General features: G+C 40.7%; 1 protein-coding gene across 2 annotated transcripts in view; it reads left to right on the top strand.

The window, feature by feature from the left end:
* The window catches only part of stxbp4 (syntaxin binding protein 4), a 54,559-nt gene that overhangs the window by 2,904 nt on the left and 24,356 nt on the right, over positions 1-27,299 (top strand). For both annotated transcript variants that reach the window (XM_023418812.2, XM_023418815.2), the window contains exons 2-16: positions 4,203-4,276; positions 4,473-4,568; positions 4,690-4,759; positions 5,835-5,909; positions 11,766-11,851; positions 12,645-12,798; positions 14,315-14,447; positions 15,885-15,991; positions 16,437-16,662; positions 17,306-17,387; positions 19,233-19,312; positions 20,820-20,916; positions 21,491-21,615; positions 22,388-22,477; positions 22,572-22,637. In XM_023418812.2, coding sequence (XP_023274580.1) covers positions 4,203-4,276; positions 4,473-4,568; positions 4,690-4,759; positions 5,835-5,909; positions 11,766-11,851; positions 12,645-12,798; positions 14,315-14,447; positions 15,885-15,991; positions 16,437-16,662; positions 17,306-17,387; positions 19,233-19,312; positions 20,820-20,916; positions 21,491-21,615; positions 22,388-22,477; positions 22,572-22,637 — 1,561 coding nt within the window. The remainder of the gene's footprint in view (positions 1-4,202; positions 4,277-4,472; positions 4,569-4,689; positions 4,760-5,834; positions 5,910-11,765; positions 11,852-12,644; positions 12,799-14,314; positions 14,448-15,884; positions 15,992-16,436; positions 16,663-17,305; positions 17,388-19,232; positions 19,313-20,819; positions 20,917-21,490; positions 21,616-22,387; positions 22,478-22,571; positions 22,638-27,299) is intronic.

The following is a 27,299-nucleotide window of genomic DNA, read 5'->3' as shown; positions in this document are numbered from 1 at the left end:
GTTGATGTAACGCTGATTAATGGTTAATAGAACACCTGAGAAGCAGAGTGATACATGTAGTTACAAGTCCCAGTGCCATTATACTCTATATCAGCACTCATGGAATGACTCTTGTGTGATACACATACACTGTTTCCCATAGAGTTGGAATAATTTTTTTTTCAGTTTAATTGTGGTTTAATTGTGGTTTCATTTTCATTGTGATATGTTTGGAAGAGATTGACTACTAAAGTTTTGACAAGATGTATGTGTGTGTGCGTGTGTGTGTATATGTATATTCATAGGTGATAATACATCCCCTCAAAAGGCAAATTCTAATGTGCAAATGGATGACTTTAATATTGATCTGTTGAGTACATTAACTGTCTTCCATCTCTAATATGAAACTGTCAGTCATGTAAAATAATCAGTGTTAATTTGACACATCTCTACGGTGACATTTATTTGATTTCAACGCTGTGATTTTTGCGCCTTCAGATCCATTCAGTAAAATAAAATAAAATGCTCCGAATGATAAATATTTAATATTTTAAGACAAAACCAAACAAAGTGACTCTGCTCAGTGCTGGTTCGTTGTGTCCTGGTGGCTCTGCTGTAGAATTACAGTGTGTTCCAACTGGCAGCCAGCCTGCGTGTGATGGTAATCACTTGCGGCAGGTAATGCAGATTATCAGGTATTAAGTGATCAGTTTAATTGCTCCCTCGTGACCCAGCAGCTCCGTTTGCTGTGCACTGTTGTCATCTGTTTGTCGGGCTCAGAGAGCCGCTGCTGCTGTCAGGTTATTAATGTGCCAGTGGTACAACAACAAAAACCCACAGAGGACAACAGTGACCTGAAATCAGACTTCATGGGTCCTGGGCCCTGAGTTGAACTGGTTCTAAGCCATACTCTGGCGAATCAGGTCAGGTAGGGTCAAGTTATGTTACTATAGATCTGAGTGAGTCCCAGTGAGTTCTCCAGAGACTTGTCTTCTCTCATAATCAGTTCATTCATAGATTTTTAGCTGTGACGCTACGGTAGTGATGGCGCTTGGGTACAGAGTGAGATAGCTTAACATTGCATAGCGTCAGCATGTATCTGACATAATCAAGGGGAAAGATTTATAAGATCAACCGATTTGCTTATCAGTCTGATTCTATGAACAATTCCTGATCAGTTTGTGTCTGTGTGTTTTCAGTGTCAGTGTAACAGATTAATTATCTCTGAGTCTGAACAAAGGCCATAACCTTAAAGCTATCTGTAATAACACTGTCATTTTGTCATCACTGAAATGACAGAATATTTTCACTGAGGTTTTCTTAGTCAAAGAAAAATCTGCAGAGCCCGCCTGTGTGACTCTAATGTTATTCCCACCGGTTGAGAATTTACCTGTGGTGGTGGGTGGTGCAGGGTGAGACCGATGTGCATGGAAAGGTTCACGCATTTCAGAGAGATAGAGTCTCTGTAGCTACAATTTACAGACGTCCCACCACGCATGCAAGCGTAAGCTATCGGTAGCATTAGCTAGGTGGCCCAAAGTTGTTTTTTTATACTCTGGTATTGGCACCCGCCTCAATCCTCTCTGCCTGAATTCACAATGAGGTCGTGGATGTGGATGTGGATGTGGATGTGGATGCGTGTGGCGGATGCTAAGTCATAAGGTAAACTTTCGTAATTCTGCTACCGATCAAACAAAAGTACAGGCGTGGCCGTTGGCCATTTGTCACTGTTGTACCCATTTTCATACGTTTACGAACACAGGATTGGACATAATCAGGAAGAAATGCAGAAGAAGGAAATGTTTTATTTGAAACTATAAAATTTGTGTCCCTGTTTGGAATATATATTTTCTGGTACAGTCGCTCAAAATAGTTGAGTTAGTTTGAAAAGAGTGAAATGAGGTCTTCAGTTCTATTTGAAATGAAGGCGCCATGTTCTCTCTTGTTGCAAGTTTCCAGAAATAAAAAGAATTGATAAGCTTGGAGGTATACGATTCAAATGGTTCAGACGATATGGAACCAGTTCTCAACTGGAACCGGTTCTTGATTCTGGTCCCTGGTTCTTGCACTAAAATAAAGGTCAAAGACAATGATGAGAAAATCATGCTGTTGATTTCATCCTGTCGGCTGCAGCCTCAGCTGACTGGATGTCTTGGCTTAAACTTGTCACCTGTGATTGACTGGTGACCGGTCCAGGATGTACCCTGCCTCTCTCCCAGTGTCAGCTGGGATTGGCTCCAGCCCCCCTGTGACCCTCAAAAGGATAATGGATGGAGTTTGTCTGTCATGATAAGCCTCTCCAGGGGGATCAGAGGGACCTCCACTTCACCTTGGAATCTCTGTTCCTCCACTTCACTGTACATTATCCCTTACATAACACGCAGTGTATGCAACCTGCCTCACTGTAACACCTTTAGAGCTTCTGCTCTCTGTCTGGAGACTGTGTGCATTCAGATTATGAATTCAGCATGAAATAAACGTTGTCAGGTAAAAATACTCTATCTATGAAATGTCAGCTCAGTCAAGGAGCATGAATCTAGAAGCAGTAAACTTTTTTTTGCCTTTGGAAAATCACATTTCTGCTGAGCTGAGCTGTTTCTGAAGGGAAGCCTGAGTTTACCTGAGACCAGGTTCTTTCAATTCACAGACCAAGTAATTAAAGTTGCACTAATCGAGCAGGATTACACAAAAACAACTGAACCGATTTGCTCCAAACTTGGTGGAGGGATGGGGGATGAACCAGGGAAGAATGATCCAGTTAAAGATGTGGATCTAGCAATTTTTTTATCACTTTCCTAAACATTGCGAGCATTTTTCGTCTTGATGGAGGTATGTGAAGTTATACAGTGGTTTTACCAGGTGGAAACTTGGTTTTACTTTTAAGTCTCAAATGAAGTCAGTGTTTGGACAATACCATCATTTCTTTTGTGAATCAGTTCAAACTTCAGTCACGTTTCAAATCTCAAATCTCCAGTTCTGCTAAGTTTTGCAAATGTCCCTTTCTCTGTTGCTCTGTGTTGTAGCAGAAGTCTCCACAGTGAAGATCATAAAGCGTCTGCATGTTAAACCACAACCAATATGTTTATCACACCTGTGTCTTCAGATTTGAGTTATGACTCAGAGAGAGACACGTTCTGATGTCTTAAATCTATAATGATCACGTTCTGCAAATCAAATGAGCCTAGAGCATAAGACTGGAAAGCAAACCACTCCCCTCCTCCAACCCCTCCCTCTCCCTGCTCCGTTATGCTCTGCTCCATCCTCCATGAGCTCCTCGTCTTGTTCACCAGCCTGTGCGTTAGCCATACACGTCTTCCAGCAGCTAATGCTAGCCTGTAGTCTCAGTGTTAGAGGAATAGTGGACCAGACGCATATTCTCATTCTGATTGATAGCTGTGAAATCCCACCCCTGACTTTGGCCTGCACTGATTGGTTGGAGGGGCGAGGCGTGCTCATAAACTTTCTAAGGGAAAGTTCTTCTAAACTTCTGCACGTATTTGTTGTAGGTGTTGTCAAGATTTCTGTAAGCTAGTTAGCTGTTAGCGCCCATTCCTGCCTCTGGCTTTATTTTTTATTCATCATTTATACAAGAGATTAGGGGCAGCCCTGTGAAGGCAGTCTGTGCATGACAATAGCTGCTGTCTCTGCACAATCTTTGACATACACACACACACACACACACACACACACACACACACACGTAAGCATCTAAAACAACCTCTGCTCACTCCGACTCTGTTGCGATGTTGAGCTGAGCCTTGGAACAGAACCAGAACCAGCAGACAGCAGGATCATGTTCACCCCGTCTGAGGACTCTCTTCATCCTTAATCTGAACCTTCTCAACCAAAAATCTCTCTGCACACACGCGTGCGCACACACACACACACACACACACACACACACACAGACTGTCGAGGACGTCATAATTGCTCTGTAATGTTCCTTTGACAGTTTTTAATCGTTGTTTGTGTCTGTTGGAGCTTCACAACATCCAGGTCACAGTATGGTTCAACCATTTAAGACGCAACAGATTTTATTGGTTTGCGTGTGACTGGGTGAGGGAGGGAGGGAGGGAGGGGGAGACAATGACAAAATCCTGTGATGATTTGATTATTTTGTGCAGCAGAGCACCGAGGAGAGAGAGGGAGAGAGGGAGGGAGGCTTTGTATGAGGAAGGATGTTGATCTGTTTTTGAACCTGTTGTGTTTTTGCTTGTTGCCAGGACGATCATGGGCCCGCACGGCATCAACCGAGCCGTACAGAGGCTGGAGTTCTGCGACTGCAAGAAAGGACTCGGTAAGCATCTTCCTCCTGACCTCTCTGACCCCTGAGTCATCATCATCATCATCATCATCATCATCATCATCATCATTCTCGGTGTCATCTGACTCGTCTCTGAACTGCAGCTCAGCCTGTGCAAATGCAGGATCTTTCTGTCAGCAGTGTCAAAAGCATCAACGTTTTCCTGACTAACCTGAGTGTGTGTCCACAGGTGTGAAAATAATCGGAGGTTACCGAGAGCTGACGGGAGAGGAGTTTGGTATCTACATCAAGCGCGTGATAGCCGGTGGTTTGGCAGCCATGGACGGTAGGTAGTGTTTTTATATTTTGTCTTATACTGGGAGAAATACTCTGACAGTTGTTGTTATTAGTGTTATTGTTATTATCCTCTGATTGTCTGTCTGTCTGATTGTCACTCTCTGTTCCAGGTCGGCTTAAGTCAGGTGACCTGATTTTGGATGTCAATAACATCAGTCTTATAGGAGTGACCAATGACAGGTGAGTTTGACTGTGTGTGCTGTGTTTATGACTGTTGTTGTTGTTGTTATTATTTTCACATTTGATGCAGCTAGGAATGTAGTTTCCTCATGTTTTCAGAAGAAACATGTTGGACTCGTCCATCAGTTAACTTACCCAGTCCTCCATGTATATATACATATATATATATAGATATATATATATATCTATATATATATTTATATGGAAGCCGAGAAAACATTACAAATATTTTTTATCCCGTTATGTCAAGATAACAAAGCTCATTATCCCGAGATAACGAGATATTATCAGGAACAATTTTGACTGAACCTCATACGCTCAGTCGCAGTTATACTCCTCCTTAATAAGAATCCTTAGTAACTCGTTAGCTGACGAGGACTGATCTGAAAATGATCTTGTATGAAAAGACACACTTGCCAGGCTTTGATGATGATGGCAAGAATAGCATTCATGCAGTTGTTAGGGGTGGGCATGATTAATCGATGATCAATAATTGATCCTTAAGGATTTTGTGGATCACGCGGAAACTGATCGATCTAACGTGTGTATCAACGATGTTGTGTTGTGTAGTTTGTCTTGAAGCAATGCAATGAATTTCACTGCGTGGCAGCAACCAGCCGGGTCACAATTTAAATTTACAACAGAGAAAAATGAATATACTCAGCTGTTTTTTTTCTTTTTTGTTCTGTTTGAGGAGGATTGTTGTTGGACTATAATCTCTTCTTGGAATAAAGATTTAATTGAGGAAAAAGACGCTTTCTTCAGTATTTTCTGCCATAGGCATTTTTAATATAAAGAATTTATAATGATAATTAATTGTTCATTTTCCCAATGATCGATCAAGGAAAGTGCCCATCCCTAGTAGTTATTGTTGTTAGTTGGGGAGCACACGGGACACAAATGTGCTGCTCTACTGGCGAGGTTTTCACAAACTTCAGGGCCCTTCAAACTTACCCCACTTCAAACTAACGAGCTTTGTTATCTTGAGATGACGGGATAAAAAAAATATTTGCGAGTACGGCCTTCTTCGACTTCCGTACACGTCACAAATGCTAATGGTCCTCTTTCCTGATAGGGCGGTGGAGATCTTGAGGACAGCCTCACTCTCTAATCACATGTCCCTGCTCATCGCCAGAGACGATGAATCCAGGTAAAGAAATGCACTGCCTTTATTGTGAAAATAATCACCTACTTCCTTTAACTCAGGACGTTCAAAGTCTATTATTTTCTTGCACGGTCTATAAAACACTTCTCTGGGTTCAGCTGAACTGTAACGTCCTTGTGTTGTGTCGTGGTCTTTGTGCTGACATGCGTCTCTGTCGGTGTCCCCGTCATGTAATGAGGTCGAGCGAGGACGCACCTTGTCGTCAGGTGATCGTGATCTGTGTCCTGCAGAGCCACTGATGTCATTTTGTTCTGACTCATCTAAAATTAGTGTGAACACAGTCAGGACACGGAGCTGCAGACACACTCCGTGGTTCTGCTCTTCATCACAAAAACATCATGGACTTTTGGTTTCCATGGAGACCAGTGAGACAGTCATTTCCAGAGGAGTTTTGAGGTGAAAAAAAAAAAAAGAAACAGCAATAACTCAAGGTGTAAGACCTGAAAGTGACACAATTTTTTCAGTTTGACATCATGTGCTGCTTCACATTTTCCACACAGTTTAATCCAGGTGATAATCTGCCTGAGCTCGTACCTGTCCTCGCTTCAGTGTGGTGGCTTGTGTTCGCTCTGCCCAATTTCGCCGCCTCATCTCGAGGCTCCTGCTGCTTTCATGTTGGGTAATCCTCTCTGAAAGATGCCTGAGATCCTGAAAGCCTGTTCCTGGCCAGGTACCATCCCCTCCCCAGTAACACACAGCAAAGCAACAAAGCTCCTTCTTTCACAAGCAGTCAGCCATTTTTTTTTTTCCTGGAGAACTCCACGTTAAATCTGATTATTTTTTACCAGAGGTTTGGTTAATAACAATCTTGTGCAGCTGGAGTTTAATCTGCAGTTTCTCTTCAAAAGGCAGACTTTGTGATTTCTGCTATAAAAGATAATCCACCACAGCTGCTCGTCTTTACAAGAAATACTAACTTCTGACCAGGGCTGCTCAATTATGGCGAAAATCATAATCAGGATTATTTTTGATCAATGTTGAGATCAAGATTATTTAACAACATGATTACTCATTCCCTTTGGAAACACCACACATTTATTGAACTTTAAATAAGAAACTGTTTTTAACAGGGGACTTTCTTGAACTTTAGATACAATTCAGCATAAAAAAATGTATTAAATAAATAAAGATAAATAAATAAAAATAATAAATAATATATAATATATAATTATGTGCAATTAAATATACAATATAAAAATGAATTAAGGTGAATTAAATCAAAACAAATAATATCAACTATGTTGTAACATTAGTGTCCTACTGAAAACTAAGAAAAATATATTCAGCATGTAAAAATAATAAAAATAAATTGGACCAAAATAAATTTGTGAATTTGTCACATGTAGCCCTGATCCTCTTCCGTAGCGATGCACCGACATACTGAGAAATACTAAAACATATATTCAACATTTTACTGAACTATATTCAACATTTTCCGCTCAGTAACTCCAAGGAAATTAAAGGCCCTACTCATGATGACACACTCCTACATATGTTAACGTACGCTGAAACGTAACCAGGAAATGGATGGGGTGATGGTTTTGGTAGCGGGGATGAAATTTGTTGTGAAACAGAATGTGGCACAATAATCATTTTATCTCGATAGAAATTGACATGAATCATTTGAGAATAATTAAAAGGAAGAATGACGATGGAATCTCCTTTTGTTACCACCTGCTGACGTGTCTTATGATCTGAAGCTTTGACCGCCCACAGAAGTGAAGCATGTCAGTAGTTTGATCTGTCCTTGGTGTAAACCCGACAGGCAGCGTCCCGAGATTCCCCAGCAGGAGGTAAACCGACCTGGCACTCTGCTGTCTCCTGTGCTTTTCCACGTCAGCCTGCCGTGTTGAGACAAACGCAGCCTGACACAATAGGGACATTCTGCTGTCTGTCCAGGGGGTCTCGGCTCAGGAGGACAGAGCTCCAGCTGAGCCGAGACGCAGAGCAGCACGGGGCTCAGCAGAAACAGCGGCAGGAGGCAGGCGGCTGCACAGACTGCGGTCGGTTCCTCTGGTTTAAAGTCCTGGTTCTGGTTTTACCAACATGAAGTCTGTGTCTCGACCATCACATAGACCTGTTCCTGTCAGGTCCTCATATTCTGACCTCGTATCCTGCCTCCAATCAGTGTTTGACACGCTTCATTAACATCTAGTATCTCCTGAACAGGTCAAAATTAGAAAACTGAGAGCTAATTACTTTGTTTCCTTTCTATTCTTTGCTATAAAGCGTGTTTGATAACACTGCTCGTATTTAAGATGATAAACCCGTCACCATTTTACCAAAATTTGTTTTTTTTCACCAGTTTTTTCAGCTTTTTTACAACTTTAACGTCATACGTCACAAACTTAAGGAACCAATCCTGTCAACTTGTAGGAACGGAGGGCGGGGCTAAATAAACCTGAAACCTTGTCGGTACAGAGCGAGAGAGTTAGCATTAGCACCACCGCTAACACTAGATGTGTCCCACTTCTGGGGCTGTCTCCTTCGAAGGATATGGTCTATGAAGATGTGGCCCTTCGTAGACCGCAAAGGCCGAACCAAAATAAGATGGTCTGGTCCACCGAGGTTTTTCGCTGTGTGTCACCAGCTGTTCCTGAACTTGTGCGGCTTCTGTCACCTAGCAACCTTGACAATACGTAACTTTTTTTCACTAAAATTTTAGGTTTAGACCCTTGGTTTTAACAGTTGTACTGTTAGCTGTTAAATTGAGCTGAAACTCAATACTTACATGTAACAGTGTTATCCTCAGGCTCTCTGTCTGTGTTGTTTGCTGTCAGTACTGGCGTGCAATGAATCTTGGGATACACAGGGCCACGTTGCCCAGAAAAATAACTGAAGACACAGCTACCGGACCTTTAACTGCTGGCGAGGATGAAGGGGTGAGCAGAGGGAACCCAGAGTGCGGTGCTCAGGGTGGAGGCACGTCTTGATGAGAAGAAAGAGAAGAAGAAAGAGAGATGATATTGAGTTTGTCCCCGAGGTTAGAGGTGGTGTTTGGAGGGAAAGTGATTAAGTGAGGGACAGAAGGTGATTTGAGGTGCAGCCTCAGATTACAGGGGCTGATGGGAAAGGACCGTGTTGTTGTGACTGCAGAGGAAAGGTTGTCCCACCTCTGGCAGAGAGAGAAGTCATTTCATTTTTATTATTACGAAACCAAATCAGCAGGGAGAGAGAGTGTGTGTGCGTGTGTGTGTGTGTGTGTGTGTTTGTGTGTGTGTGTGTGTGTATGTGTGTGTGTGTATGTATGTATGTATGTGTGTGTGTGAAAGCAGCTTTGCAGCGACACGTCAGATATATCTCGTCTCGGAGCTCGACCTCGATTGTTGCAGTGATTTGTTTTGTTTCACACTTAAAACAAATTATGATTATTATCTGCAGCTGGCCCCCGAGCGGTACAGCGGGTCACAGTGAGGACGCCATGATGCAATCACACAGCGGGGGGGGGGGATTTCGTTCTGCTGTCCTCACAGGTTCAATGGATAAAAACAGAAAAAAACAAACGTGGACTCTTAAGCTTATTGATGGAGTTTCGGTGAGTCCAGGAGGCTGAATTGGATCGAGGCTGGAAGATTATGTGGTTTTTAAGCTGCTGTCCAGACGTGAAACGTCGAGTTTGGTGAATTCTCAGGGGTAGTTCAGGGACAGTCAGGACAGATCAGATCACTGATCAGCAGCTTGTTATTGATTTCATCAACAAAGTAATTACTAATAATATTCATTGGCGAAACAAAATAATAAGTAACACCATGACCTTTATGACCCAACTAGTGGTAAACGTCTAATTAAAGCAAAGCTGCTTTTTAATATTTTGTTCAACCAACACTTTGGTTTCCTGGTTCAGTTTCACAGAGATACCTCAGTCTGCTCCGTAGTGTCGCTCCATAGATCAGTCTAATGTTAGTCACTGACTCGTTATAAGGCAAACACATTAGACACCTTTCCCCAGACTCACTCAGGACTGAGACCAATGTTACCATGGTAACAATTTGCTGGCCAGTAGCACCCAACAACAAAAAACTGAAAAACATGGCTCATAATTCGTTTTTTTACTAACATTGTTATGGAGAGAACAAAGAGAAGGGAAAGACTTTTTAGGGACCAAATCAGATTTTTCTTTTTATTGTTCCTTCGCTGAATTTCCAAAGTAAAACGTCCTTGTCACTGTTGAATTCTTCCAGACAAACATTTTCTGCAGAGGTAAACAGAGCTCTTAAGTCTTAATTTACCCAGAGTTCATTGTACTGCAGCCCGGCTTAAGAAGAGAACTAACTGCTTTGTGCAAGAGATGAATTCAGACTCAGTCTATCTGAAGTCTGACTGTTTATTAGATCCAAGCCGCAGTCAGAGTCTGTCTTTGTGAAACCGGCCCCTGGTATTAGAAACTCATCAGATGCTCCAGTGACTGTAGACTGTTGGTGCTGTCACACCAGACCTGTTTGCTTCTGTCTGGCTGTACTCTGGTGTGTTTGCTGCCTTAGTTTTTGTCTATGTTGGCTGGTGGGGAATCTGGACCCAAACCACCTGAAAAGGAGGATCTGGATCTGTCTCCAAGTGGACTTCTGTGGTCTGAAAGCAAAGCAAACCAACCACAGGACAGTCTGAGAGTAAATATTAGTCTAGGGCCATTATTCAGTAATATTGAATAGTAAAATATTTCCTTCCATATGCGCCATTTTTTCCGTAATATCGGAAGAAGAAATTGCAGAGAAGTTTGGGTTTTTCTTCAGTTGTACCAAGTCCAACCCTCATTTCACTGCATTGCATTGCACTGTATGTGCATGTGACAAATAAAACTATGAAATGCTGTTTTAGTGGCAGCATCGCTTACACTTGAAACATTAAATAAAATAACATAATTATGTGTTATGTAAAACACACACAACTGAAACACGCCGAAAACACAACTGACGCATAAAAAACAACATTACTTCTTCATGTGTCGGTGAGGCAGAGCTCAGCACTGCAGCAGTCTGCAGGTCTGTCAGTCATCAATCACTTCATGTGTCCTCAGTGGGGCAGTTGGGTATGCAGCAGTGAGATATATTATACAATGGGCACTCATAAAAATAAATAAAGATAACACCAAGAGCAAAGAGACAATAAGTGAATAAAAACAGAACAGAACACTTTGTTAGTAGATAATAAGTTAAAACATCTACCTTTTCCTCCTAGAGATTAGGAGGGGGGTGGTTGAGGGTCGGGTGATGTCTGTTTATGAACTTCATGGATGGTTGTGGTTGACTGTGGTTTAATGAGATGAACTGTGTTTTCAGAGGCATGATATAAAATAGTGTTTTGACTCTTTAATTGAGGTTTTAAACGAGACTCTGCTGTGATGACAAAGGTCAGACAGGTGATCAGTGTGTGGAACCTCTGATCGCTGGATGTGTTGTCTTTACCCCAGAGCTGATCCAGTTTAAAAGGCATTAACAGCCAATCCGATCAAATCCAGATCAGACAGTGATGGTACGAGTGACCTCAGGTTTCCTCTGTGTCCATGTGAGGGAGACAAACCCTCACAGATCTGCCTGCTCTCCTCAGACCACAAGCAGAGGCAACACACCAGGCCGAGTCCTGCACTCAGAGGAAACATCGGTGAAATGTACTCGTCATCCAAAATACAAGAACTTACAATGAAGATTTCTTGTATATCCAGTTTTGTGGATTTTCATGTTTTCAGATTAGTTTAAGAATAAAAGAGAGGAAACAAGGAAACACAGAGAGATGCAAAAAAACACAAGATTTCATGTGTCTCCAACCATCAGATAATTTGACTTGGAGTCTTGGAGTAATGGAAATTTGTTATTGGTATTTTAACTTTTTTTTTGTGTCCTTCAGGAGGGAGTTTGCTGAGTTGATGGAGAAGTACGGTTCCAATAATTTCACAGCTTCAGGACGAATCTCTCCCACTCAGCTCTCCACAGGTAAAACCTTCAGTCACACTCAGACATTAACTGAGCCTCACCTGTGAGGACGTTCACCTGAGCTGTCTCCTGACCTGACCCAGATTCTGACCTTAACGCTAACACCCAGTCTAAGCTCCCAAACAGACCTTTAAAGAGGACAGGACTAGAAGAGATGTCCTCACTTTCTAACGATGTCTTTGTTTCCAAAAAGATTTCCAGGCTTTCCAAAAAAGTTCATAATCTTCCGAAACACGTCATCACTGTCCGACAATATCCTAATTTTCCAAAGATGGCCACACTTTGCAAAAATGTCCTCACCTTCTGAAAATGTCTCTGTTTTCAAAAAAATTCCAGACTTCTACAAAAGTTGTTTACTTCCCTCAAATGTTCTTTCATTCAAAAATTGTCCTCACCTTGAAAAAAATCCCTGACTTTTCCAAACATGTCATCATTTTCCAGCAATGGCCTAATTTTCCAAAGATGTCCTCACCTTGAAAAAATGTCCTCTCTCTCCCAACATGCTTTCAACTTGGAAAAAAATGTCTGACCTTCCAACATCATTTTATTCTCTCTGTCTGTGCCTCAGTAATAAATCCTCGATTATTACTGATTGATGATTACTAATGAACCAAACTGATCTGATTGGACCTGTGTAACTCCATCACTATCTTTGTCCTATCCTCCCCCCACTCTCCTCCTCCCTCCCACTCTATTGCTCTCTCCCTCTTTCTTCTCTCTCATCCACCTCTCTTCTTCTTCTTCTTTTTCTTCTTCTCCTTCTTCCTCTTCTTCTTCCCTTGTGTCTGTTTAGGGAAGCTGACAGACACCGCCTCCTCCTCCTCCTCCTCCAGATCGGAAAGCCCCCAGCTCCTCAGTCCTAAAGAGGGGGTCACCGCATACACCCACGCCCCTCCTTACACTGCCAACCCCCCCTACGCCGTGCACGCGCCCATGCACGCCTTCAGGTAAGCATCAAACAGCGGCAGCAGATTTCCTCTTGGTCATTTTGGATTCAGGAGCACGCCATGAGTGTCTCACTACAATAATTAGTGTTTTGTAGTGTTGTCAATAAATAATTAATCAATCAATTAGTTGAAACTGTTTTTAAATTAAATTAAACTCAAAGTAAGCTAACAATAGGACAAAGAATATTAAATTTCATGAAATGTACCAGTTAATAATTCAGCTTCCTGCCGTCTTTAAATGATGAATTAACTGAAGTTTAAAATTAATTTTTATAATTAATCACAATTTAATTGGACTTTCTTTCATATTCCCTGATCCCTTCAATTTACGGACAGCTGTTTTATTTCAAGGTGTGTACAAAGGTAACAGTGTGCAGCCTGTGGAAATTAAAAAATTTAAAAACAACTATATATATATATATATATGTATATGTATATATACATATATATATATATATGTATATGTATATATACATATATATATGTATATGTATATATATATATATATATATATATATATATGTATATATACATATATATATGTATATGTATATACATATATATATATAATGTTGCTCATAAAGTTGGAATAAAATATTTTTTACCTCTTTCCATGAAATGATTGTGACAATGTGATTTATTTCATTTCACCTGGGTAATTGGGACACATAATGTAATCATGGCACCTGGTAAAAAGTGATTACTGATGCATTTAAATAGGAATAAACAGAGGATTGTGTCTGAAAACAAAATTATTCCAACTTTATGGGCAGAAATATATGTAGCAGAAATACAAATTTTCAGTGATTTAAATATACATTCAGATATATATTCATAGAACAAGTAGACATGTTTATATAAACAGTGCTGGGGTGTAAAATAGAATTATTAATTAGGAAATCTAATTATTTTTTATTTATTTCTTACTATGAGGTCTCTAATGCATAATTCGAATGCAAATTCATATAAGCTTTTTGAAATAAAAGTATTAATTTATTATAATGAAACATTTTAAACATTTGTAATAGGGAAAGATCCTAAATCTGTTTAAATAAGTATATATTAAAAGCACTGATTGAACTACTGTTTTAATTTGTGACACTCTATTATAAAGCTGAATGTTAGAGTGAAAAAATTAAATCTAACTTTTATCCTGCATAAAACATGAGTATACAACATTCCTGGATGCTTCCATACTGTTGCACAAACACAAAAAATTACATTAAATTAAAAACAGGGAACAGATGAAACTGTTTGAAGGGAAGGTGGTTACATAAACTGTCTGATTTAGTAGGATGGGAACACCAGCGATGACTAAAAATAGTGGAAAGCATCTTCAGCATTTTCACAGAGTGTAGGAAGACCAGAGAGAGAGGAAGAAGAGGAGGATGAGGTAGAGGAGGAGGAGGGGGTGGAGATTATGTGGTGCTGGGATTGACTGTGAGCGGCAGCGTGGCTCTCTGGTTTTTAATCATGCTTAGTGTCATCCTAACTCTCTCTCACTCTCTCCTCTCAGTGACAGTGTCATTCAGTTGATATGTGTTGCCAAGGGAACAGGCCTGGGGCTCGTCATCAAGGGGGGAGCCAACCGTGCCGAAGGACCAATGGTGTTCATTCAGGAAATAGTGCCTGGAGGAGACTGCCAGAAGGTCAGGGTCCTCACTGTGGTCGTTTGGTTTTCGTGACCAGTGCACTGTGTCCGTCTGACAAAGTTAGAGCCACTTTACTTTCCATTGTTCCATTTTATTCAATGAAAACACAATTTAACAAAGTGAAAGTGGTCTTAAAACCATTCAAAGAAAAAAACACTGTTAGAGCAAAATGTCATTCATGAACAATATTAAAAGCATTATGACAATAGTTAGACTTAATTCAGGCTAATTCAGGATTATGAAACTGTTTTTGCAGCTTAACATGTAAATGTTATTATCATACCTCATAATAAACAGCTGCTTTGCTGGAAACAGTAAAATCCATACTTTAGTCCATTTAGTAGCTGCTCTGGATCTTCTTCTGCAGAATTTTCCCAGTTATTGTGGAATTATAGATTCAAACTTCCATATTTCTAAGTGCTTCCATGTGAGTGTACCTTAAAAACTCTTAATGGAGTTCTGCTTCCAGTCTTTCTTTTAAGTCAACACTGACAAGAAGTTCAGAAGAAGTGCTCAGAATACGATGTGTAATCAAAATGTGGTGAGATTGTTTTGTCCCTGAAGTGGAGCGAGCTAGCTCTATGCTACAAGCTGCTGAACCGCTACAATGTGCAAAGTGAAGACCACATGACCGACAAATCCTAGCTTGGTAAATCCCTGGCCATCAATATTTTAAAGCAGTTTGTCGCTGTACCCCTAATCTGCAAAAGGAGAAAATACTTCAAAATTAAGGCATTGTGCGAAATTTGCTATACTTCAAAATAAATGTTTTTTTGTGAAGTTGACCCATTTGCCCAGAATCCACCCAGAGGGGACCCACAGCTAGGAAACACTATACTAGTTGATTATGTAAATTTTTGTTTTGGCTTTTCTTGAAAAATGTAGAACTTCCTGTGTTGTAGTTGGTGTGCTTGTTTCACAGCTAAATCCAACCTGTGGTGTTCCCCAGGGCTCCACCCTCGGTCTGCTTTAGTTTCTGTTTACCTGCTTCCACAACAGTATACCTTCTGCAAACACTAAATTCGCTACTGCCGCTATACAGATGACACCCTGATTTATGTTAAAACCTAAAAATAAGTTGCATTGTTTAATATTTAATCTGTCAATTAAGATGTATTGAAAGTCTTCCCAAATCCAACATTTTTATTTACTCAACAGAACAATTTCAGCTTTTTATTGTCCAGCATCAAGCAAAACACATCAAAACTCTGGTCTCTCCTATCTCTACCTGCTTTTATTACATTGCTGTAATTTCATATGCTTTGGGTTGAAGCTAAATCTTAACTCAACCTTTATAACATAACAGGATGTACAGAAAAATGTTAAAACTGAAGGTGTTGTACCCAAATGTGCTTTTTTTCCTGCTTTCCAAGTGGCTCATTTGGCTCATTTGAAGACCAGGATGTAAATGTTTCTGTGTATTTGTGTTGGCAGGATGGCAGGCTGCAGGTCGGAGACCAGCTGGTGTCCATTAACAAAGAGTCCCTTATCGGAGTGACGTATGAGGAGGCCAGGAGCATCCTGACACGCACTAAACTCAGGTCCAGCACACCTGGCACCTGGATACTTTTTCAAGGACATAAATTATTCAACAGACAACATATAGCACAACAAGGAAACAAGAACAGAAGAGTTTAGCTCCAGAATAAGATGCCACTAGAATAAACATGATTAGAGATGATTGTAAAAATGCAATGTCATTGTAACCCTAACCCAAGAATCCATAGATTTGAAGTAAATACAAGTAAATAATAATAGAAATGTAAAGTTGTAAAGTTGTAAAGTTTTCTTTTCTTTTTTCATCGTTTTCTGTGTTGTGTATGTATTTATGACAGAAAGGATTAACAGGAAGTATGTTTTTTATTTAACAAAATAATAAACGAAAGCTAAAAATATGTGACGGTTAAAGTAAAACGAAATTATGTTTAATAATTCTACATTCATCACTTTATAAAAAGTACTTCTTTGTTTGTTCGTTTGTTTTAGACCAGACCCTACGGTGGAAATTGCCTTCATCAGGCGGAGGTCATCCTCCAGCTCCAGCAGCGGGCCTCACAGCCCTATCTCCCTCCAGGGGTCTGGAGTTGGAGGCGGACCCCAGACGAGGCCCCCTGGACTGGGCACCGCACCTTCACAGCCAGCCGTGGTCACCAAGATCACCTCCAGCCCACACCCCGCCAGTGAAACCCTGCCAGCAGTCAACGTCAGCCAGGTTTGCTTTGAGCTAGATGGTAACGATGACAATGCTAGTGTTACGCCCATAAAGTTCAGTACTCAAGGGGTGACATACTGAGTGTCTGTGAGGATAAACAACAAAGGCACCGTGGGTGAGCTGCTCTTCAGTTGATTTACTTAAAAAACCTTAGCTGCCAACTAAATCAATAAAACCATCACAATAATCACATTAATCACAATATAAAAAACTGACAAAATTATGCTATTTTCGAAAATACAATAAAACTATTCGCCAGATATTTACAATGTTAATTCTATATCATTTTACTATTTGCAACAATAAACTTTCCCTATATAAACAATTACCTTATTCCCCTTTATATATTAAATCACAAAATTAAATCTGTGGTTGCCTAGCAATGGTAAACTGTGCTGTGCTGTTAATCAAGTTAGAAAATAACAAATTAACAAAACAATTTGGATTTAAATGACAAAATATACGCAATATAAAACACAAAACACTGTAACATTAACTTTTACACACACACGTATCTACCATAGGGGCTGAGCAAACGTCACCTCTCATTCGCTTCTGTTTAAAACACTAAAGGACACATGAACATACTCTGATCAAACCTTATTAATATGTTGTGTTAATGTGTATCTGTTAATATTTGCAGGTGCGAGTGTCTCCAGCCAGAACAGAGCAGACACATGTCTCCTCCCCGCCAGAGAGTGACAGTGTCCCTGATGCCAACCCTGGTATGTAACTATGTTAATACTAATACTAATAAAAATCAGAATACTAATTATATGTACATCTACAGTGTGTATGTATCTATATGTATGTCTCTATATATGTCCAACGAGATGAGGTCATTAAAACAGCTCAAATGATGGAAAACGAAAAAGGAATACATTCTGAAAAATCTGACATTTCTGTTTGTGTCATGTGTTAATGTGAGGAAGGTTACAGCCTCCTCCTCATCACTCCACACACGTGTAATATTTTCTGACCTTTTTTTATATTTCACCTTTAGTTTTTTTTTTAAATTTCTGGTGTTTCCAGTCACGTTTTTTAGCACAAATTTAAAATACACACGTGGATGGAAACACATGCAAGCAAGCATCTTCAAAAATCACCACTGGGTTTTATTTGAAACTCAATTTTTGTTCTCTATTAGCCAATGATAACATAAAGTACTAGCAGTAATAGACCCCAACACTCACAGCTTCAGTACTGACCAATCAAAGCCCATTTGGACACCGAGGGAGGGAATGGATAAGGAAGTATACCCCTATCTACAGTATTTATATTTGCTTCCATGCTTTTCTATGTCAGGATATCACAGTGTAACAAGACCATATTCACACGGCGGCCATTTTCCCCTTACGTCATGCTCAGGGTGGGAAGTGTTGTACTGCTGTGTTCTAACATTGACATTTACGTTCATTACAAACTTCACGTTTGCTAGCCTAGCAATAGCTTACAGTGTTTCCAGTGTGGGCTCCTCTTTACCTTCAACATCTGGCAAATTCATCTGCCCGTTTATCAGTGTAGTCAAAGGAACATGAAGTAAACAAGTCAAGCTTTTCAACCATCTCACTGTTCTCTCGCAGGATTTATTCAGAGACATTAAAGTGTTCAACGCTTCCCATCAGTGTGATGTCAGAGGAAAATGAGTGTGAATATGGTCTATACAAGGAGAATGGGGTTTGGGACACACATGCCTGCACACACTGCTGTAAACTGTGAGGTGTAAATGAAAGTGATGGAGACAGGCGAGGGAGACAGATGGTGTGTGGTTGGCTGCCTATCGCAGGGGGAAGTGAGACAGGTGGGAGGTCTGGCCCGGGATTGGCTGAAGAGGTGAAGCATCAATGCTGTCTCTGTGTGCGTGAGGGATCCTGAGGTCTCTCTCCATATGTGTGTGTGTTGTTGTGTTTGTCGTCAGACTGAGATGTGTTTCCATAACAGATGGAGGATGTTGAGGATTTTCCCGCTCTGGATACAGAGTCTGTTTTCTGCAGCGAGGCTGGAAACGATGGTGACATTTGACAAAGCATTTACACTGATTCCTGCACCGCACAAGTCAGCCTCAGTTTAGAATCTGAGTGGAATATTTGTTTTTTTTGAGAGAGAGAATTATTTACGGATGAAAAAATGTAGACATGTGGGTTCAAACTAGGCTGATTTTGGCTGAAAGGGTCAGACTAAGGTTGTTATGTTATGTTATGAGACAGGTTTTCTGTCCGTCTGTCCCATTCTCGTGGACACGATATCTCAGTCTTAAAGGAGCTTTTTAAATTTGGCACAAACATACACTAGTTCTCTAGGATAAACTGATTGGGTTTTGGTGGTCAAAGGTCAAAGGTCAAGGTCATGGTGACCAACAACCTGAACATCAGCAGCTCAGTCTGCATTTTCACTCATAACTGCACCAAGTATAAAACTATATTTATGATTGTGTTGATGTGACGTTTTACAGTGAAACACTGTTAACTGAGCTGAGTTTAAAAGATGCACATCTCCATGTGTGTGTGTGTGTGTGTGTGTGTGTGTGTGTGTGTGTGTGTGTGTGTGTGTGTGTGTGTGTGTGTGTCCAGAGCCTGGCAGCAGTCAGCCTCCTCAGAGGAAGTGCTCCCTCAGTGCTAGCTGTCGCCTGAAACTGGAGAGGTTGGAGCAGGTTTGTGTTTGTTGTTGTGATATTTTCAGATTTGTTTGTCATTTAAATAAAGAGCCAAAGTCCTGACCCACAACCAGGTGAACTTCTGTCACACTACAGCTTCATATCACCTGTTTGTTCTGCTGTTTCTGCAGTTTATAATCACCAAGACGTGTCTTTGGATCCTGGACAAATTCATGTCTCTCCATTGACTTTGTGTTTATTTATAGAAACTCTAAAATTCACCATTAAATGGCTTCTTTCTTTCTGACAAACAGAAACATCCTCCTGGAGTTTTCTGTCCATATAAGTGTTAAATTTAAGTGATTGATGGGTTCACAAAATATGATGAAGTAGTTTAGGTCATTAATTAAAGGTCCATATAGTATAAAGGTAGATGTCCATGTGTTGGTTGATTATAAAGCAGGTTTATGTTCTATATTAATACTGTGAAAGTGTCAAAGGGCTCAGTCCACAGAGAAATGTGCACAGCTTGTATTCAGACACTGAGCTTTAAAACCAGCCGGACCTCTGTAACTTTGTGATGTCAAAACAAAGCAGACACAAAGCTCTGCCCACCTGGACCCATGATCCAACCTTGCAGGATTTGGTTTCTCTCAGTGTTTACCTGAAATCTGTTACGTTTTTTATCAGATCACTCAGAAAAAGCGAGCCAATCAGAAGAGATGATCAGAGCCTCCTCTCTTCTGATTGGCTCGCTAACATGTTGTTACTAGAGCTCCAAAGAGAAGCCTGAGAAAGGAAATGTAAAACTACATTGAAATGGCCACAAATATATCTTCTTATGGATCAACACTTCAAATAAAACACAGAAGAAGAGGAAAATATCGAGCTTTAATGACAAACAATCCAACCTTGTTCTGGATTTTCTGCTTTTTTTCTGTTTTACATTCTTAATTAATTTGAATTTTTTGTAAGCTTTTAAATAGTTGGTCAAACAAAAGAAAACATTTCATTTCTGGTAACTTGTAATGTGCATTTTTTTTTATACTGATTAATTGTTTAACAAATTAATGGAAAATCAATCAGTTCATTTTCTAGTTTTGAAAAATATTTTGACTCTTTCACTGTTTTCATGCATTTTTTGTGTTTATAGATTAAAAAATTATTGAATTAACTTTTTTGGCCATTAATGTTCACACAGTCACTTAATGACATTTTTTTCTTTTATAAAAAATGTACTTTTTTTTCTCAATTAAGTCATAAATATCTGATCCTCAAACAGATAAAACAAAAATGATGTCATCATGTATCTATAAAAACCTTGTAAATCAGATTCAACTTCAAGCCACAGACAGGCTTCAGTGGCTTTTTTGTCAGTTTAAAACCATGTATCTCCATGTCAGGTATTTCTTATGTTTTCAGTTCTGCTTTTTGAAGTGAGGATGAAACATTTCTTCACCTCTTTTACAAAGCAGATCCTGAAAATCTGGAGACACAGGGTTTTCATTTGACAGGGACGTGTGTGTGTGTGTGTGTGTGTGTGTGTGTGTGTGTGTGTGTGCAGGCTCTGGATCTGGTTGGTCTGAAGCCCACAGAAACTCAGCGGCAGGCGCTTAGGTCCAGACTACGAGCTGATCCAGCGGGGACGGTGGCCTTCACAGGTAAGAGAACAAAACCTTCACCCTCACACTCACCTGTTCTACACCTGCTCAGGTTAAACTAGGCATCATCTTCATCATTAATGCAGTTTTAAATCAGCCTCTTCCTCTGTTTAACCTTCCTGTCCCAGCAGTCCTCAGGTTTTGAGAAGGCCGCAGTGCGTGGCACATTTGTCTCTATAAAAGGCTGAAATAGATGTAACACTGTTCTGTTGCCTCAGATTTGATGTAGTTCAGCAAGTTCAATAACATCAGTTTCGACTGACTCATTGTTATTCACTCTGGAGCAGAGTCCTTCATCCGTGGAGCCATGTGTTCAGTATGTTGTTCAGTTGTGGAGCTCATTGAATTTGTGTGTATTTTTTAAGAAATTAAAAACATTAACTTAACTTTGTCTTTCAAACCTTAAATTATGTGTTTTTTAACTTTCATAGAGCTCATATTAGCTGTAGCTTAAACTGATTTCTCATAGTAATAGATTTGTAATTGTCATGTAGAATTTACATGAACTGTTCTTTTAGCGTAATTATCCATAAAATGAAGTTCTTTATCCAGCTGTGCATGTGTGTGTTCACAGACTTTGAGAGCCTGATCAGGGAGCTGTTCAAGCCTCAGCTGGAGGAGTTGGCCGTCAGCCAGCCGGGGTCAAGGTTCACATCTGATGACCTGTCCAGTTTGTTGGAGTCGCCCACCAACCCACTGGTAGGAGCCTAGTTTAGAGTGTAGCTCCTGGTGGGGTGGGGGTAAGGTTGAGGGGGAGGTACCAGGCAAAGACAGTGGAGCAGGGAGGATGGTGTCCAGCAAAGAGGAAGATTCTTTCATTTATACATACATATATATAATTATGTATATATAGTTTATATGATTTTCTGCAGGGAGGAAAGTGACTTAGTGATTCCTTCAGCAGGTGTAAGAATCCAGTATTTCTGATGTTCACATTAGTTTTCATACTGCTCCTAATATTCATACTTTTACTTTTACTGTAGCTCTGCTGAAAACTAAGTCAGGTTTTGGCTTTTTTGTATTTATGTTTTTATTTCTCAAGAAAGACACAAAGAAAAAATCTGATTCAAGAGACAGGCAGGACCAAATTCAACACGTGGAGTTAAAACACCATGAGTCTCATCAGATCCCTTTCGTTGTCACGTTTGGTCAATTAGCTGGTGTGTTGTGTTGGTCCTGGTCCTGGTTCTGGTCCTGGTCCTGGTCTGGTCCTGGTCCTGACCACTGAGCTCAGAGTGGAATCGACATGGATTTTTATCTGTTGAGGTCAGATCTATCCTTTCAGCGGGGTGTAAAGATTTTCTGTAGAGCTGGAGTCACACAGTGTCAGAGCAGAGATCAATGAGAGCAGCTGATCACAGTGTCACATCATGTGTTTGAAGAGAGAAGCTCCAAAATCTGAAACAACACACAACAGGGAATAAAATAGATAACGACTTTAATTTATTTTATTATTTTTAAATGTGTGCAGCCGTCACTGTCAGACTCTGAGGACCTAGAGGAGATGGAGAGGCTGAGGAAAGAGCACATCGAGGCTCTGAGGGAGATCAAGAGGCTGCAGGTAATACACACACACACACACACACACACACACACACACACACAGCTGTGGTTTGATGGTCACCTGTTTCCTGTTGATTTCCTCTGGTCTTCAGGAGCAGCTGGTTGAGTCTCAGCGGGTTCACCATCAGATGGAGGAGGAGCTCAGTAAAGTCAAACAGGTGAGTCACACCTGCTACAGGTACACGGTACCAGTACCAGTTCCTCTCACCTGTCTGGTATCAGTCTATTTTAGTATAATAACACATGAACCAGCGGTTCCTTGTGTTTGTAATGACATTTTACCACATATAATAACTGGTCACATTTACATAATCTGCACTTTATCATTAGTAATTTAAAATCGGTATTTCTGTATTCAAAACTCAGCAGCTCATGACAGCTCACAGCTGCTGGTCGTCGTAGTAACACAGCCTCAGAGGCTCAGCCATCACTGACTCTGACTAAAACTAAACATATGAACTTTTCTTTATATTACTGTGAAAAAAACAGATTGTAATGACAATGTGCCTTTATGAGTATCTGGTAAAATATGTGACATTATACAAAAGTTCCTGCCAAGTTATTTGATTGGATGAGAGTCATTGCATGAGTGCTGATAAACAACAGCATTGGGACTTGTAACTACATGTATCACTCCGCTTCTCAGGAGTTCTATTAACCATTAATCAGCGTTACATCAACGTTATCTCTCTTAGATTGTAACAAACTTTGCAAAGATGAAAATATTTCCAGAAATAACATTTGAATTTAATGATGTGTGGTCGTCAGAGGAGGATACTTCAGCGCACACCTGAGGTAACGAGTAGAAAAGTAGCAAGCTAGTGTGCACTGTGCAGGTCAGGAAAATGTTTATGTGTTGCTTAGCAACAGTCTAGTACCAGTCCAGTTGCGGAACTATTTGTGTTGGTGTAGCCAAATACATGATAAAATAAACAAATAAATCATAATCTGTTGTTGTATTTAACTAATGTGGGGCTTGTAGAACTGTTGTATAAAAGCAATATCACACTATCTCACTCCAGGCCTCGTACCTTTGACCCAATCACAGCCGTGCTGATATTCAGTACGTCACATCTCGTGTGACATTGCTTACTTAAACTGCAGTTAATTCACTAGATTAAGTTTTGTTAAAACTAACAAATAGAGATAAGAAGAGAAAATGAACATAACACAAAGGTTTTCTATCAGAGCATCAACTCTTCAGTAAAATCTGCTGCTGAAGAAAAATGTGAAGTTTAACAACAACAACATCCATCAAGTGTAATTCATGTTGTCAGGACAGTGAGTCTGTGGCTGTTCTGTTGTATTTCTATAGTTGGTTTCATCTGGTGGGAGAGTGTGTGTGTGTGTGTGTGTGTGTGTGTGTGTGTGTGTGTGTGTGTGTGAGAGTGGGCTTCTGAAGGGGTGCTTCTTTTAAAATAGATCAGCAGGTCGAGCTCTGTGTGTGTGTCGGTGTGTGTGTGTGTGGGAGGAGTGTGAGGCCACTATTGAATCTTTTTTTAGGTAGTGGAGTTTGTTTGTTGTGAATCACAGCTGAAGGGTCTCAGCCTCTCCAGCTCCCACTCTCCTGACTCTCTACTTTTACTCTGGTTGCGTAAACCAATCGATATCGACCTCCAGACGCAGCTCACAGAGGAACGGCAATAACAAAGGCTCGGCCCGGGACGTTTCCATTCTGTGGCTTGAATCTGAGGATTTGGTGCAAAGCTGTTCGCTGTGGAGTCAGTCTTATTTTGCTTTCATGTACTTCCTGCTCTTGTTATCATTTCCTGAAGCGAGAGTCAAAGCCTGTAATACACCTATCCTCCTTAGTACTACCTACCTTTACCTAATTTAGTTTGGTTCTAGTGTCGCCAAGTACAGACCCCCCACTGGGTCAGGATCAGGTTCTCTAAAACCTGGATCTCTAAACTGAATCTTCAGGTACAAGATCAAAGAAGGAAACTCACAACCAGTGTTAATTTTGTTAATGAAAACTATGACGAAAAGTTTGATGTTTTTCATCCATGAATAAAAACTGAAACATAAAGTGAAAAAATTTACAAAAGAAGTAATTTATGTTTTAGTTCATCAGCCTGCCTGAATCTGGCATAGACTATAGATGAAAATGGATGTAGCCTCTGTGACGTCACCCACAGGTTTCTGAAGAAGTTCAGAGTGAGCGGTTCCACCGTTGCCATCTTTGCAGTGTCTGACTCCGCCCCTAACTCCCAGCTAATCCAAAAAATGAGGACAGGTGTGGAGCTGAGACTTATAGTGGCGCGCATGCGCTCACCCACCTGTCACTCAAAGAGGCCACACCCTCAATTCTCCATAACATTAAGCCTTAATAAAATGTAAACAGATGAGTTATATAAACAGTTCTAGAGACCAAAACTGTTTTTGTACCAGGCTGTAAACATGTTTATTTCTGCTGTAAAGTTGGACATTTTAACATGGGAGTCTATGGGGACTGACTCACTGTTGGAGCCAGACTCTAGTGGTCATTAGAGGAACTGCATTTTATAGTACTTACTGTATGTTTCATGTTTCAGCCTCGGAGGTTGATGCTTGGTGAAACAGTTTCTTCCAGCAGCCAATAATAGGTCTGACCTGTTGCTCTGCTGTTAATAAGAAGAGTTTTACATTCATTTCTTATTGACTAAAACTAGCAAAAATCAAATCAAAGTTTGACTAAAATTAAATCAAATGAACAGCAGTGAAGAAGGGTCTTGAAGCTTTAAGTGAAGTTTAGACAATAAACAGTTAAAAACATGCAGACGTGTTTCCCTTTTAGCTCAAAATCAGACGGTTTTCTGACTGAAATCTTTGTCTAGTTTCTGCAACAAGGCAAAGACGTCCAGTTAAAGAGGATAAGAAACATGGTTCTGTCTTTGTCTCTTGTCTCTCAGCTCTGAGACAGACCAGCGTCACGACTAACAAAAGTTAGTTGGAATCAGTGACTTGTAACCACTGAGCAGAGAGATTACAGCTTTCTGCCTGTCAGGTTCAATGCTTTCTCTGGCGTCGAGTCAGTTGAGTCAGTTCTTCAGCCGCTGCATATTAAATGAGTCTGTGCAGACGAGTTAATCTGACAACCTTTAATCTGCTGAGAGGGATTTCTCCAAGCTGCAGTAGCTCCCTAATACCTGCTCCAGGTAGATTCTCATGATGGCTAATGATTCAGAGGATGAACCTCAAATCTGTGATGAGAGAGAGAGAGAGAGAGAGACAGCAGAGAGAGAGCGAGATAAAGAGAGAGGCAGCAGAAGAGAGAAAGAGCAAGATTAAGAGAGAGGAAAAGAGAGAGAGAAGTGAACATTGAACATCATTCACTGAAAACATCCAAGGAGTCAGTGTGTGTGTGTGTGTGTGTGTGTGTGTGTGTGTGTGTGCGTGTGTGCTGCCTACTGCTCGTCTCTGACTCATCTTCAGCTACAACAGCTTCTTCTTATTTCTGTCTGTGGTAAAATCAAACCTGCTGTTAAATGACTGTGTCTGTTTGGACTCACGACAAAGTCGACCACGACCAGACAGAACAGAGACGAGCAGGTTCATGTCAACATGAAGCTGTTTAACTCCCATGTTAAAATGTCCAACTTTACAGCACAAATAAACATGTTTACAGCCTGGTACAAAAACAGTTTTGGTCTCTAGAGCTAATTTCCCCCTTCATGACAACTGTTTATATAACTCACCTGTTTACATTTTATTAAGGCTTAAAGTTATGGAGAATTGAGGGCGTGGCCTCTTTGAGTGACAGGTGGGTGAGTGTATGAACTGAAGTCTCAGCTCCACACACATCCCTTCTCTTTGATCATATTTGGATTAGCTGGGAGTCAGGGGCGGAGTCGGACACTGCCAAGATGGCGACGGTGGAACAGGTCATTCTTAGCTTCTTCAGAAACCTGTGGGTGACGTCACAGAGGCTATTTCCATCTTTATTTACAGTCTCCAACTTATGACAACTATGTGGGCAGAAATATGTAATGACGCATCACTGTTCCAAACCAGCAAAGTAGCAGCTAGCAGCCATTAGCTAGCAAAAGCACAAAGCAATGTCCTCCTCCACTAGTCCTGTGTCCAGATCCTGTTCTGGACAGAAGTACTACTGACCACAGCTTAAAAAAAAGTAGCTGCATAAATCAGCATTCGTCTTTTCTGTCCTAGTCATCATAGATGGCTTCTTCTTCTGCAATGAAAAGCTTCACCTTCAGATCTTCGTCTTCTGTCTTCTTTGCTGTAGTTTGTTGGGTTTTTTTGGACCTGCACGAACAAGAGGAGGATGAGACGTGAGCTGTGAATGTGGAAACTGGAGACATATTAATACCAGGTGTAAATGTGATCAGGTTAAAACCATATCTGGATATGAGACGCATTTTAACACCAGGCGTAAACGGAGTCTTGGTCAACATCATCTCATCAGTGTTTGGGATGCGTTGCAGTCTGAGTTCCTGATCCGGCTCACCTCTTTGTAAAACCAGACTACGACTGTCTTCAGAAACACTTTGATGCTTTTAGTCGGATTCAGCTGAGGTCCGATTCGTGCCCCTGAATAACCTGAAGTGCATTTAATATTCTCTCCTCTGCAGGTGGCATTTTACCAGTGCCGTCACGGCTTTCAGTGAAATCAGTAGCTTAGAGATGGAGACGTTTGGTTTTTATTACATAACAGCTGCCACAGATGAAAATGAGAGAGATCAGGAGGAGAAAGAGAGCATGATGTTCAGGAACAGGACCAGACGCTGCTCTTTTCTTCTGTTAGTCAGTACAGCTCCTGCACAGCCAGGCAGTTTTCTTCCATTATGTTTCTTTCTCTGGGGGGGGGGGGTGACATGCAG

Source organism: Seriola lalandi, unplaced genomic scaffold, assembly GCF_002814215.2.
Source record: "Seriola lalandi dorsalis isolate HSWRI2012SDOR001 ecotype SW California unplaced genomic scaffold, Sedor1 jcf7180002054585, whole genome shotgun sequence".
In the NCBI taxonomy this organism is placed as follows: domain Eukaryota; kingdom Metazoa; phylum Chordata; class Actinopteri; order Carangiformes; family Carangidae; genus Seriola; species Seriola lalandi.
Note: the sequence above shows the minus strand (reverse complement) of the source record. Positions and strands in the feature narration are given on the sequence as shown.